This window comes from Leucopleurus acutus (genome assembly GCF_964270905.1).
Source record: "Leucopleurus acutus genome assembly, chromosome: 18".
In the NCBI taxonomy this organism is placed as follows: domain Eukaryota; kingdom Metazoa; phylum Chordata; class Mammalia; order Artiodactyla; family Delphinidae; genus Leucopleurus; species Leucopleurus acutus.
Window position 1 is genome coordinate 33,640,523 of NC_139160.1, and position 15,453 is coordinate 33,655,975.

The following is a 15,453-nucleotide window of genomic DNA, read 5'->3' on the forward strand; positions in this document are numbered from 1 at the left end:
CTGAGATGCTGTTAAACTAATTTAGATGGAATTAGTTAAATAGAAATTTGCAGAGTACGTACCAGAGATACAAATTTGGCTGTGCCAGTATGGCGATGAGATTAAACCATAAGGTTGGATAAAATCACCCAAGGAGTAGAGTATTAGAAAACAAAAGAGAAGAGGCTCAAGGACTGACTTTCAAGGACCTCTAACTTTGAGAATTAGAGAAAATGAGAAGAAGCTACAAAGGAGAATGAGGATGAGTAGCTTCGAAAATGAAGGAACCTGGAAGCTGATTGTAGAATCACATGTTTTAAAGATGTTAAATACTGCTGCTAGGTCAGCTAGGTAAGACTGGAGAATCGACCATTGGAATTAGAACGGGGAAATCATTGTGGTAGAGTGATGGGGGCCAGAAGTATGACTGCAGTAGGTTAAAGAGAGAAGAGGAAGAGATGAATTGAAGACAGTGAGTATGAACAACTTTTACAAGGAAATTATTGGCTAATTTCTGATTATAATATGTGAATCATAAGTATAAAACATTAATAAAAATTAGTTACTAATATTTTTTAATATACTGCAATGTTTACCTTCAAATGAATGTTATAACCTACAAAGTAATCATTTTAGATGGCCTTACTTCCTTCCCAAGGACTCTTGGATTATCAATTAAAATACTTTTGAAAAAAAAAATTTTTACATTTCTAGAACAAAAGAATATTTGAAATGTCCTTGCTTGGCACCTGCAATAAACACTGTGCTTTCTTTCACCACACACACACACACACACACAAGAATATTTGAAATAGAAAGTACCTGAGAGACATCTCTACAAGCTCATTCTGTCACATTTTCCCCTCTACTCTTTGATTCCTATTTACGTGGCACCCATAATTATTGAGGAAGCATTCAGGAGCTCAGATAATTAAAAAAAATAATATCTTAATGCAGATGAGTGAATAAAAGGCTATTTTGAGTGTCTTAATTCCCAGTTCTCATCTTTACCAAATGCTTCATAGAATGTGGATATTAACATATTGGAGGCCACAAAAAAATTTTCTAGATTTCCAGTCCACAAATAATGACCAAAATGAATACTTAGAAATGTGGTGGCGTCAGCCTTTCAGTACCACCCTGTTCTCAGATTTCCAAGAACCACAAAGGGAAGGTTAGGAGAAGGGACTCAAAATATCCACAGACATTTTAGCACTGTATAGATAGAAACTGGTGACAGAAAATGGTTAAGAAAATATAAAATATTTTAATGTATTTAACACAACTATATGTAAACAAAATTACAGATGATTTTTCTCATAAGATTCTCTAATTTTAATATATACAAAATTAATATCCTTTTGTCAAACATTAAATTGTATTATATGGCATGGATTTAAATTAAGAAACATGCTAATAAAATAACATTTGTAAAATGAATATATGCTTCCTGTAATTTCCATTTTCACATCACTCACTCATTCTATTTTAGAATAGAACATATTATCTATCCTTTGATTTTACTAATTCGTATATATAGATGTTCTGAATTATAATATGCATTTTGAAACTAAATTGGGATTTGCTATAAATAACATTTTAATATCTTTTGCAGTTCCTCAAGCATCTGTCAGATGCCTTGTTATACACAGATTTTATGTCAGATCCATCTATAACATTGTTTTTGATTGACATGAAAGATTTTTATACTTGAGATCATTTTATTACTATATTTTGAAAGTCTGGGATTAAATAAATAGTTCTACATTTGGTATTAATATTCTTCACACTTTTTATAGTAGTTGAGGACTAATGTTGCATATAATTTAAGAACTTGCTTAATATGTTTTGCAATTTTACTTAGTGTTTTACCATGGATCTGAGATCTTTAGGCAGATTCTAGCTAATACCTCTTTCTAGAGACTCCTCAAAGCCATGGGAAGAGAAAGAGAAATTCTTCCAATTATTACAGGACACTTGAAAACAGTCTAACTGGAGAGGTAATGGTAGAATAGGATTTCTTGATATTTGGTTAAGGGTTAAAAATAGCTAGAAGACTTTACTCTGACCATAATGCAGCAGCTTGTACCAGACTTGCCCTTCTACCTGTAACTTTAAGACTAAACACAATGATCCAACTGTTTTCAAGATCTTTGAGATAAGGGGAAAACAGGAGACAAGTCTACGTTTGCAAAGACTGATTGGGGTGCATTCCCTACTGCAGCACAGGAAGATGAAGTCCAGGCAAAGCATGGTGGCCTCATTGAATGGAGGAGGCAGATGTTAGAGTTTAGGGCTGCTGAAGTGGCTGGTATTTGTAAGGCAGGGTGCTAGAAAGGAGGGAGCTGTACAGAGGGGAGAATCAGAAGTCTATGTGGGGCTTGCTGCCAGCTCTTGGCCAAAGACAGGGGTGCCACATACAGGGTAGGTCTCCATGTGTCCTAACCAGCAGTAGCTGCTGATGACCTGAGAGCAGAACTGAGATATCAGAGGTTGCTGGGGTTTCAAACTATGGAAAGACCTTCCAGAGCTCCACAGGCATTTAGTTGAGACCCCAGAGATGCCAACCCTTTGGAGAAAGGACAACCCACTACTGTATGGATAGGACTAAGGACAAACCTGTGATAGTTTCAAAGCAGAAAACCAAGTCTAACATGATTGAAAAAAGCTGCCAGTAATTTAAGTACTGCCAACAACAATCTCACAGCCTTTAAAAGAGTCAACATCATCCATATTCCTTACAATATTCAACATATAATAAAAAAATAACCTGACATGCTTAGAAAATTCAATTAAAAGAAAAACTCAATTGAAAATGGGCAAAACACTTGAACACTTTACAAAAGAATATGCTTGAATTGCCCATCAGCACTTTAAAATATACTTAACGTAACTAGTCATCAGGAAAATGCAAAATAAAATCATGATTAAACACCATTTTATACCATTTAGAATGTCTAACATTAAAAAGACTGAAAATGTCAAATTGTAGGAAACTGGATTGTTCATACATTGTTAGTGGGAATGCAAAGTGGTATAACTGTTCTTATTGGAGAATTGCTGTGCAGTTTCTTATGAAGTTAATCATTCATCTATTCTATAACACAGCAATTCTACATAAATGTCCAGGAGAAATGGAAATGTATCTCCAAACAAGTATTGATACACAGATGTTTGTAAAAGCTTTAGCTCAGTAGCTAAAATCTGTAAAAACCCCAAAACATTTATTAACTGGAGAATAAATTGGTATATTGAAAAAATGGAATACTACTTTAAAAAATGAACACAAAACCATGGGTGAGACTCAAAAACAGTATTAGGTAAGTCTGTTTCTATCCATGAGGGAGTAAGAGGCTACAGAACCACAGGGTAAACAACTAGAAAGAGCTTTTTTCATATTGTGGCATGGGACCATGATCCCTGGGAGAAGGGATATGAAAAATGTAATCCCTCCAAATTGACACAGCTTTCTGCCTGGAGAAAATTTTCATTCTGTGGTGCAGGGAGTGAAGAACCAAACTGAGCTTGGCAATTTTGCTGAGTTGAGGAGATAAAGTTCAGAATCTGCAGAAGTCAAGATGGCTACAATTTGTGGGGTCAGGTACTCGACAAAAGGGAGCTACAGAATGAAAGGGGTCTAGAAATCTGTAAAGGTGTCCCCTTAATGTTTGACTGAATATGCATGCTTAGGATAATGCTCCAGGGCCAGGAAAAGAGCAACTTCCAGACAAGAATAATTTCTGGACGAGGGAGGCATATAAACTGAGCAATTTCACAGAATGGGATTTAGAGTAGATTAGACTCTGCAAATGAAAAGGCTTGTGAAGAAGTCTGTCAACCTAGAATTGTAAACCCCAAGAAGTATTTTTCAAAGATGAAAGTGAACTATAAATTTTTTTCAAAGAAAAATAAAGCTGAGAGAATTCACTGGCAGCCGACTATACTACAAGAAATGTTTGTTTGTTTTTTAAGTTCTTCAAGCAGAAGGAAAATAATACCAGATAGAAAGTTGAATCTACACAAAGACCAAAAGAGAATGGAAATAGTAAATATGTAGATAGGATAAATAAAGAGACTTTTGCGTTATTGTAAAAATGTCTTAAAAGATAATTGACAGTTAAAAGCATAAATAATAATGTAAACAGTGTTGGGTTTTTAGTATTCATCTTCATTAATTTTCTCCTGGATGTGCACACATGGTACTCTAACCCAGAGATATAGTTCTTATTAATTACCCCACAGTAAATAATTAGGGTGTTGATGCCCACCCCATCTTGTCCCAGGCAAGACATGATTACCCCAAAGTAACACAATGAAAGTGGTATAAAATATTCTACAAGAGTAGCTAGACACTGTATGGACGAGGGATGAAGAAAAATGATTTTTCTTTGCTTATAAAAAGGAAAAAAAATAATTAATGCTCCATTAGGAGATTAGGAAAGTTGGTAGCAACAAATTCTCTGTACAATAGCCTTATGTAGAAGTGTACACTTAAGATCTATGCATTTCACTGCATGCAAATCTTATCTTAACAGAAAGTAGCTAGAAAAGAGAAACAAAACCTTTATTTTATCTTAATTTTCAAGTAATAAGTAATAGGGAGCTTTCTATCTGATGGCTAATAAGGAGAATTTGTGGATTATATAAGAAATTTTTCTTTTACCAGGTAATAAAATGCATTATTTATATATTTCACACTTCTATTGTTGGTTCTACCTCCTTGATTGGCATTTTAAATATTTGCAAGGATTATAGTGTCTCTAACAGTATGGAAAATCATAGATCTTGAACATTGGCATGACAAAATAGTCATTGAATATAAAATACAATCACAACAACAAAAGTCAACTTTTTAGTTACTTTGATGAATAATTTTCTATCAAAGCCATTGTGGGAGAGAAGAATGGGGTTTGAAATCTTGGATTTGACCTATGCCTTCATTATTTTCTAGTAGTATGTCACTGGGTGAGTTACTTCTCTAGATCTCATTTTCTTATCAGTAAAACTGAGATTATATTCCTAATCTTATAAAGCTGTTGTGAATAATATGTGAAAGTACAAATACATATAAAGCAGAACAAAAATATGACTAATGCATAAATCAGTTGGAGCCCATTGAGCCATAAATTTGAACTGTTATATACACAGATATTTTTTGAATCTGAGTTTTTCTGTTGAAGTTTAGGCCTTCATCACATCTTCTTTACTGTTTAAATAATTAACTGGTTTCTTTATCTCCAGTCTTCTCCCATGTTCTATCCTCCATCATGCTTTCAGATAGACAAAAATATCTGTGTATAAAATATGTATTGAAAATAAACAGCTGCAACCATGTCATATTAATAGTAAAACTTTCTTGCCCAGTGGCTTCTCACTAAGCTCTGGAGAAAGCCCCAATTCTCTCCTTCTTGTGGTATATATGAGCTCAATTCTGCCTGTCTACCTTCCTAGCCTTCACTTCCACCATCCCCACCTTTCCATCGAACTGCTTCATGGAATGCTAAGTTTTTCCTCTGTGTTTGCCTCCTCTGTTTCTTGTCCACTGGACAAATCCTAAATATGTTTTAACACTCAGAACAAAGGTAATTCCATTGAAGGATTACTTAATCCTCTCTTGATTTGGAGAAAAAGTTAAATATACTTTAATCTATGCCCAGTAAAATATCTTGCACATATCTCTATTAATCACCTAGTATTTTGTATCAAACTTTACTTATCTTTCCCCATGCTACACTCTGAATATGTGAGTATGAATCTTTGTTATAGTCTTTTTTCAGTTGCACCTATAGAATGTCACACACATATGTAGCATGTTCTCAGTAAACAGTTGATGAATGGGTGGATGAATAGCTAGAAAAGGTATATATCAGATTTTTGTTTCATTTAAGTGGCTTGTTTCTAGTTAAGGGACTAACCTTTTCTGTTCATAACACACTTTTAAAAACATCTTTGAAATAATGAGAAATTTATTTATCAGACCCTTAACTAGAGAAAAATCTTTGAAAGTGTACTGTTTCAAAAGAGGGAGATGTTTGCTGAGACAAGGAAATAAGCAAGATTATTGTTTTTATTAACTATGTCCTTTCCTTTCCTCAAGATTGTTTTGTCAAAATTATTCAGCTAGATTTTATCTGGAGGCTAATTAGGTAGATGCCAACAGACCAAGCTCACCTCAGCCATGGCACCCTTTTTCAGAGGGTACAGTAGAAGCCAACTTATCTAGGAAGACAGTCTCTGTTGGACAAATTGCTCTTCTTATTTCATGGTCTTTAAATATACAAAGTTACTGATTTCTTTAAGGAGGATTTTTGACTCCCCAAAATATCATTAGGCTATGATAATGAAAAACTAAACTTCATTTAAAGCTCCTTGTGACTCCTCAACCCCTTTGGTCTTACTTTTAAAACCTCATACATTCTAAAGTCTAGAAGGAGCTGTAGGCTTAAATTGGGAAAGTCTGACTCAGAGACGGCTAATGTGTGTCTAGAGAGTACACCTTATCTCCCTGTGCCTTTGTCAGACACCCTTGGTGGATCTCAGTACTCTTTCCTTTTGGGTGCAGACTCATATTCAAAATTCTTCAAAACTCACAACTCCAAGCAGCCACCATCGATCTTTCTCCAGTGGAAAAGAGGAGGACATTCTTTTGTCATCCAAATTATAGAGAGCTAATCATTCCTTTCTATAGCATGGAATTATGTAATTTAGAGTTTGTAGTCACCAGAGTCATGCTGTGGGCAGCATAGGCTGTACTAAGATTACTGATTCTGGTTCAAGGCTACCTGGTTTCAAATCTAAACTCTGACTAGGTTGTGTGACCTTGAGATAACTTCAGCTGCAACATTGGGAATAATAATAACACCTACATCATAGGATTGTTGAGGGAACTTTATAAATTTCTAAATAGAAGGTAATTATTTCTTATAGTAAGCACTGAATAAGTGTTTGTTAAGTAAGATTATCAGTTCTAGCTGTAAGTCATGACTTTCCTGAAGATAATCACCCTCGGATTGAGGAAAAAACAAGATGATGGATTTTTTTGTCTGTATCAGAGAACCCATGTAAATTTATATCTTAAGAAAATACTTTAAAATCTTTTTGCGAACTGAATTCCAAACAAATGTCATCAATGTGCAGGAGTCCAGCTATTTCAGTAAAAGTGATTAAAGGACTGAAGAAACTAATGTTTAAAAATGACACTTGAAAGCTAAATATTTTTGCAAAGAGTTGCATTCAGTGAGTAAATGGACAAAGAAAATATGGCAAGATTGAAGTAAGGAAAAACATCAAATGTCAGGAAAGAAGTACAGCTGAATAATTTATTGGGCTATGTAGTTGAACCCACTCCTCAAGCAGGACAGAATCTTCTAGCATTTAGATACATTGTAATGTTGAAGATATAGGAATAATTTGCAAGAAAGATACTTTCCTGTTTGTTATGATGTGTTCCCTATGTGAGGTGCTCAATAAGTATTTGGATATTTAGTGATTCTTTTGGGGTTCATCATCAGAGTTCATATATGACCTTTGAGTAAAAATAGACAGATTGGAAAAAAACTAGCAGAGATAGCACTTTGAAAAGGGATTAATTTTTTTTTTCTTATTCAATTTGGTTAAATTTTGGTCTCTTAGGAATCCAGATGTCTAAAAAGTTTACCATAATAGTTATAAGAATTAAAAATGTATATTTTAAAACTCAAGATGAGAATGAAAGCAATATGGAAAGAATAGCTAAGGAAATGAATTGTAGACCTGCTTTATACTCTCCAGCTTTCAAAGATTTAAGAAAATATTTAAATAAGGTAGTATGGGAAGCCTTTTCAGTGTATGCCTCTTTAGAATACATAATCTTATACCTATTATAGATTTTTTCATCCGTACTGTGGCTTTTTGGGGGCACTTGTTTTTTTAAATAAATGACCACATAATTGAGAAAGTACATTTTACGATTGATTTTAAGACAGGGCCAAATGGCCTTGACCAAGGATTATCTTGAATTCCAAACATACATTTACACAAGGATTTTTCATTATTTTTACTAATGGTATGGTTAGCCTTTGTAAATGGGTTATTTTTATGGATTTAATATAGTCTTTTAATGTTAGAACTTTTAAGTCCTTTAAATCAATTGGCTCTACTTCTACCTGTGAGTGAAAGTCTTCTTTCAGAAGAGAAACAATTCTTCAGCTTGCTAAAAGCTCTATAATATAAATTATTGCCCTGACGAAAGCAAGCTGGGTCCCTGTGTTAGTCCAGATCCTTTGAGAAATAGATGGCAAGACAGTATTATACATGTAAGAGATTTCTTTTCTTTTTTTTTTTTTTTTTTTTTGCGGTACGCAGGCCTCTCACTGTTGTGGCCTCTCCCGTTGCGGAGTACAGGCTCCGGACGCGCAGGCTCAGCGGCCATGGCTCACGGGCGCAGCCGCTCCGCGGCATGTGGGATCTTCCCGGACCAGGGCACGAACCCGTGTCCCCTGCATCGGGAGGCGGACTCTCAACCACTGCGCCACCAGGGAAGCCCCATGTAAGAAATTTCTTAGGGGAAATGCTTGTGAGACAAAATGGGGAAGGAACTAGGAGAAGCTGAGAGAACATTAGACTGTGGTGCAGGTGTGACCTTGTGAAGGAGAGAAATAAAGAAGGAAGTTTCGATGTAAGAATCTTAAACTGCAGTACTGTTCAGATAGAATTCAGCAAGGTGAATGGGGAGCCCACAAGCCAAACACCCCCATTGGAAGAGTCCCCCGTCTCTTAGGAGTAGATCTGCTTTAGGGGGTTTGCCTTGTTCTATCATTGTCTGGGAGCATCACTGGAAAGGTAGCCTTAGTGCAAAAGTGATAATGGATTTCAGAGCATGGCAGCTGGAGCTGTGGGTCAGTTATGCTCCCTCTGGGGGGATTTTTCATGGTCACTGTCATCTTCCAAGGTGAAACATCTCTCCATTGCCAGGGGACAACTAGACTCATTATTTATATCTATTTGCACCTCACACTTATGAAATTTGGACAACTAGCATTTATGAATCAGTTACTTTCTATCAAGCACTTTTGTATATTTAATCCTGTTCACATTTACACTAGATATAAATATGCCCACACTGATGATAAAAAATTGAAACTTAGGGATTCTGTCCTCCTTGGATAATACCTCTGGCTCTTATCTTTCATTTTTTATTAAAAGTTTTCTGTGAATGGTATTTCTGAGATTGCCCTCTCTTATTATCAAGGAAATGATCTCTGTTAATGTGACAATAGGTGTTAATGGGCACACTCCATTTCCTGACAAAATGTTCTTTTATGTCTGAGGCTTTTGTACAGCAGAAGCACATCCGTGATTATTTGTTTTTTGTTTAATGCTCAGTGTATTGAAAATATAAATGTAATAAACAGAGCATTTAAAACCATTTGTAGATTTTAAAAATGGATTGTATATTTTAAATTCCATTAAAATCTTAAACTATTATTATGAAATTATTACAACTGATTCATATACCTTAAACAGAAGGCAAAGGACACAGAAGCAGTTATCACTAAACTAATTACCTCATTTACATTCAAACCAATTCTGTGACTTAATAAATTTTTTATTAGTTCTCTGTTTGTTTGCATAGCTTTCAAGTATCATAGCTATGCTTACTTTGATATCTTTTAAAGATTTTAGTGATGTTACCTTCATATAATTCCAAAGTTGTAGTTACCTTATTGACTTAAAGGAATAAAGGATACCTTCTCTAAAGAGTCAGGTTTTGGATTCTTGGTTGGGACCTGGATCTGCCTTGCTTCTCCCAAGGGGATTCAAAATTGAGCCATTGATCTTCAAATGGAGCATGTTTTTGTAATGTCATTCACGGTTAGGTCAATAATACTTTTTTTTCAAGTTTATGCCTTTGACATTTGTTTTCGTTATTTGCAACCTGCTACCTCCTTTGTTTCATCATTATGATATGTTGACCTTATTAAAAATATATGTGTGGCTTATCAGTTTTTGTGCCATTTAGATTCTCTAAATTTCATAGGATATTAAGGATTGAGTGAGCTGACCTAGACCTTGTTTATAGTATATTTATTTTATTAATCACCTTAGAACACATGGCTGAAACCTATTTTGTCATTGGCCTGATTGTCTTGAATGCCCCTTTCTTTTTTTCTTCAACTCCTTGTGATGTGTGACCAACAGACCTGATCAGTGTTTTCCATTCTTGGTAATCCCTATCCTTTCCAAGACTATCTTATTTATTCACTATTACTTTTACTTCCCTGTGTGAACAAAGAACGTTGTCTGCCATTTCTTTCTTTTTTTTTTTTTGATCCGTGGGTACTTTATTAGAGAAGAAATTAACCATTCATACTAGAGACTACAGAAGGAAATTAACTTAATCTTGCAATTCTAGAACAACCTTCACAATAAGGAATTCTCAAGTTTTCATAGAGTGAGGGGGACAAAAAGGAGAGAGAGAAAATCATTTAGAACAGTGTTTCCCAAATTTGGCTACTTTCACAGACATATTCTTGGAAGTAGGGGATACAAGTTTTCTAAGTAACATTTAAAATTTTATGTTTTACTTTTGTTTATAATCTAAACAAACTAATACACACTTGTTCAGGATTCCCTGGACAACCATCTTAGAGAGTTGCCACGTGATGGTAGCATCTGCATTTATACCTCTGATCCCTGTGGCCCAAAATGAAGACCAACCATGCTTAACTTTTCAGTGGCGTCTCTCAGACTGGGTGCTCAGACCCTTCATGGAATTGTTGAATATTTCCTATGAGATCTATGAGTTGTCACAGTTCAGAACACTGGTTCACAGCAGTGATTCTCAAAGTAGGAGGGGGTAGGAGGTGGAGTGGGGATGGTGGCTAGGGAGACACCCTCTGAAAAAGCATATTCAAAATATCTATTGATTTCTTAATACAAATTCTATAAAGTCAAACTCAACAAAATAATCTTTGGACAGTAGCAGAAAACCAACTATAGATTCAACCAAGGGGGTCTGGGATATACTTGGTTGAGAAACACTGGTGTTGAGGTAGAGGAGCCCCAGCATGTGGAGAATACATAGTAAGGAACACATGCCAAAGAAAAGGAACATCTTTTGGGTCAGTGAGTGAATCCTAAGCATATCTTGTCTTGGTCTTTTGGAACTCAAAGGGCCAATCCACAAGAAACCCGAGACATCCATCGAACTTCTCAGACCTGTTGTTTTGGGCAAGTTGGTCCACTTTTAATACTAAGTCAAAAGAAAAAAAAAGCTGTTTTTGCCCCCAACTTTATTTGCATTAGCATATTTCAAAATTTTAAGTAAACAGTTGCTGTAGCTGTGTAAACATAGCCCCAGGTCCATCCACCAGGAAGTGCTGTCATTATCTGCAACACCATCCAGCTCTCAAGGGGGATATCAGCCTGGGGTCTGCTCTATAATTATTGCGGAGCTCTAATTTGCTTTAGCCGTGTCAACAGCTCCCCTTTCTCATGCATATTTACTAGATCACTTCATCCACCTATGCACTCTTTACCGATGAAGACCCGAGGTACCGCTCTGGCTCCTGTGAGCTGTTGCAAATAATCTTGAATATCGTTGGTGTCACCGTGGACTGTGACATCGACAAATTCCAAAAGCCCTTGTTTGAAGGGCAGTTGGCTGAGGAGCTCCTGGGCCCTTCTGCAGTAGGGGCAGGTGGGTATGATGAACACAACCACCTTCCCAGGCTGGATTTTGCTGTTCACAAATGCTTGAGCCATGATGACAGGCTGCTATCTCCTGCAGAGGAAACCTCAATTGCTGGTATTGCTCGGGAGTAATGCCTGCCATTTCAGTAAACTAAGAATGTTGTGGCCATAGCTATCGGCCAATGCAGCTGTGCACCTTGAGAGGATTCAGAAAGGAGACAGACAGAATATTGATCCTAGATAGTTAAAATGCATATCAAAGGAATGATTTCAGTAAGCCCAGACTCTTGCATTTTCTTATATGTAGAAAAGTAGTAAAATCACTAAGTTGAGATGTCTGTTTTTGTGATTAGCAGTAATCATTTGATGTTTGACTACATTTTTTATTTTCAGCAAAAACTCCTATATATCCTGGTTCCTCCCTTACCTATTTGGAACAGTTCCTCAGAGCTATCTCAGAGGCTGTATTCTGGGTTACAGTCCTCATTAAGGACTGAATAAAACATAATTCTCAACTTTTAGGTTATGAATTTTTTCAGCTGACACCTGGGTTTGTAAAGAGAAGCACATACAAGTCTATAATTTAGAAATATATAATTAACAGAAAAAATACATCAAATGTGCATATACACACACGGCTCTCTTTATTAAAATAATCATCCAAACTTACTTGCCTTTTTTTCTACAACCATTTATCTGTAAAATTTATATTAACCTTTCTCATTTGAATCTCACCATGTAATAATGTACTAATGTCATTTTACAGATTCATCTTGTCCCAGAACTTATACTAGAAGGTATATTAGTTATTACTTGGCCAAAGGAATCACTTTTAAGTTGATTTCACTTCCCTTACAGCTGTGACTCTTTCTATTCACTAGTATCACTAGGATATTCTGAAATTGTCAGTTACCTTCAATAGAATTCTTGTTTCTTTTAGTGGAGACTGCTATTAGAGAAAAAATCGACAAAAGAAGGTACACATGAGAGTTAACGAGAACCAAAAATAATGTTTTTACTACTATTGAGCCAATTTTAGCGACAGAACTTGAAAAAGTATCCTATTTATGGTTATGAGTTTTATTGATCTTTTCAATTTAACTTGTTATCATAGCCTGCTTTTTGCATAGTTTTTTTCATTCACACTTGATTTGTCCTCTTGGGTAAGGTAGTTGCATTTTATTACAGCCTTCTGCCTTCAATGAAGGCAGAATTCTGATGTTAGGAACTTCAGCAGTAGTGCTTCACACATGCTTCATGAGTTAAATGTCAGCATCATTCAACCATAGATAGTAATTTTAGTATCACTGCAGACTTAATGCACAGGAAGGAATAGCAGCTTCTCATCCCTCCAAAACATGCCATGTTGGTAGCTGTCTACTTCACTGATAAGAGCCCATACTATCAATACAAAGCCAGCACAGTAGGTATCTTAAACATACAGAAGTTTCAAAATTCCTTGATATTGAAGGAAAAGACTTTCTTCATTTTGGAGTCTTGGAACTTAGTGCTTGCACATGAACCTGCTTTCTCCTCTGATTAGTTTTGTTCCTTGGTGAACAACACAGGATGGAAGTAGAAGATAGAGTGTGTGTGAATGTGGAGACATCTGTGTCTAGAATCTACCAAAGGATACCAGGGAGAGTATAGACATAAATCCTAACTGCAGCTGATGGATTAGTAAGGGGCCAAATAATTGAATGGAGAGGAGTTGGAGAGAAGGAATTGAAGAATAGGTAGATAAATTCAAAAAGAAAAACAGAGCAGCAATATGGCTGTATAGTCTCTCAAAGCTGGATCACAAAGTTGTAATGAATACATAGCTAAAACAACCTGGGATGGCCAAAAGAGCCAAATGATTTCTGTAAATACTTTTCCCAGCATTAAATCTAAAACCTACTTAATTAAGGACCATCAATTTCTTCTAAACAATTACATATACAAGCAGTCCCTGACTTTCAGACATTCTTAAAATCTACATTTTCATACATCAAACATGGAAAAATCGTTCGTATGCTGAATTTGGACATTTATATGGAAGCTGGGAAAAGAACATTTTGAGGTGTTGTGAGGTGCCAGTGCTTGCCAAGAAAGTTTGGTCTTTAAGAATTGTTATCTTGTCCACATAGTAGTATTTACATTATTGTTTGAATTTGAAATTTCATTTACCTTTCTTTAGGTTGGAAAAAGGAAAAATAAATTGCTAATGATAGTCCTCATGAGAATAGGCCTCATATATGGACTATAATTGGCAGAAAGCTGTTGAGAGAACAGCAAATCTGTAGCTTCACTGAAAGCTCAGTGGACCTAAATTAAGAAAGAAAATGATGATGGAAAAACATGAGCAAAATGCCAGAAATATATTGTCAAATACTCTGAATAAAATAGATATTTAACTAGGGATTTCATAAATTTTTTTTAGCTCTTTGGGACTGGAATCACTCTTTTAACATGGGAACTGGTGATTGGACTTTCATATACCTTTTTAAAGATGCTTTTAGCATATTATTTCTGAAAGCAAGGAATTGCCCATACCTGAAAGGGAACTTATAAGCTAGTGGTCCCAAGAAAATGAACATTTTATCACATTTTCTGGCACATAGAATGTGCTCAGTTATGTTTATTGGAAAAACAAATGAATGAGGTTTCACCATCATTTCTCCTACAAAACACTACAAGTTAAAAATTGAGTAACCAACTAAATTGCGAACCTCATTTTCTTGCTCTCTAACCCAGAAAGTTTGAACCTGTTGTCTAGCAGTTTTAGTTTTGACTTAACCACATCACAAGGCCTCAGCTCTCCTCTTAATCATTATTTGTCAGGACAGCTACAGTCAGGCTACATCTTTTCCTATATTGACTCTCATCATGTATTCAGCTTTCATTTGAAAAATGTATACAATGACATAAATAACCAGGTATTTCTCCCCTTTAGGAGAGAATCTGAATAAGCCTCTAATCTTACTTGTCATTTTAGCCATGGAGTTGGGAAGTCATATTCTTTAAGACATAAGTCTTCTCTGTTAGTTAACACAGCTTGAGGTAAATAACCAGAGGCAATAGGAAACAATTTAGAAAGATTAGGTTCTTAAGGAGCCCTTCTCTTTGGAGGACTCTCAGAAGAGGATAAAAGCCATCTTTATCATTTTCCTTTTTCTTATTTTGTTAGAAATTTTTACATATTTGGATTAGTCACACTCAGAGATGACATACACTACTGATTATTTATTAGTACCAGTAGTGGAAACATGAAATCTTAAATTCTTGTATTTTCACAGTGGCAACAAAATTAAGCAATGCTTGTTACAAATATATTTATAGAGGGACAGTACTTTAATGGAATTACATTTGTGTTTGTATCCAGTGACAAATTATTTTCACCTCTTCATTTCTTTTTTTTTTCTTTGTTTGTTCCAGGAAATAACTTTCTGTGAAATGATTTAGGTTGATATATATCAAAGTATCAACAAGTCCATCTACTCTGCAAGCCCTGTGTTACCTAAAGACAATTCCTTAACGATGAGAGCTGGAGGAGAAATAAATTATTTAGTGTGTTGGCAGAAACTTAGTCATAATTGAACTATTTGGTGATTGAAACTATCTAGTAAGAAACATGACTCAATTTCTAGACATGTTATATAGTTTCACTTATTTACTTGTTCAATTATAAATTATTTTTTATTGAGTTGTGTCACCCACCTATCTACTTATTAATTTTTGTAGAATATCAAAATTGGATTGTTTGCTTCAAGTATGAAAGTAAGATGAAAAATAGAACAAATTAGGGAGCTGAAACTGACC

General features: G+C 35.3%; 1 protein-coding gene across 1 annotated transcript; it reads right to left on the reverse strand.

Annotated features, from left to right (window-relative positions):
- Positions 1-11,234: 11,234 nt before the first annotated feature.
- LOC309974519 (glutaredoxin-1-like) lies at positions 11,235-11,724 on the reverse strand (the record flags this gene model as incomplete). Its single annotated transcript, XM_082859172.1, is given in 2 exon segments — positions 11,235-11,475; positions 11,479-11,724. Coding segments are annotated over 2 exon segments (318 nt in total). The 3' UTR covers positions 11,235-11,403.
- Positions 11,725-15,453: the final 3,729 nt, after the last annotated feature.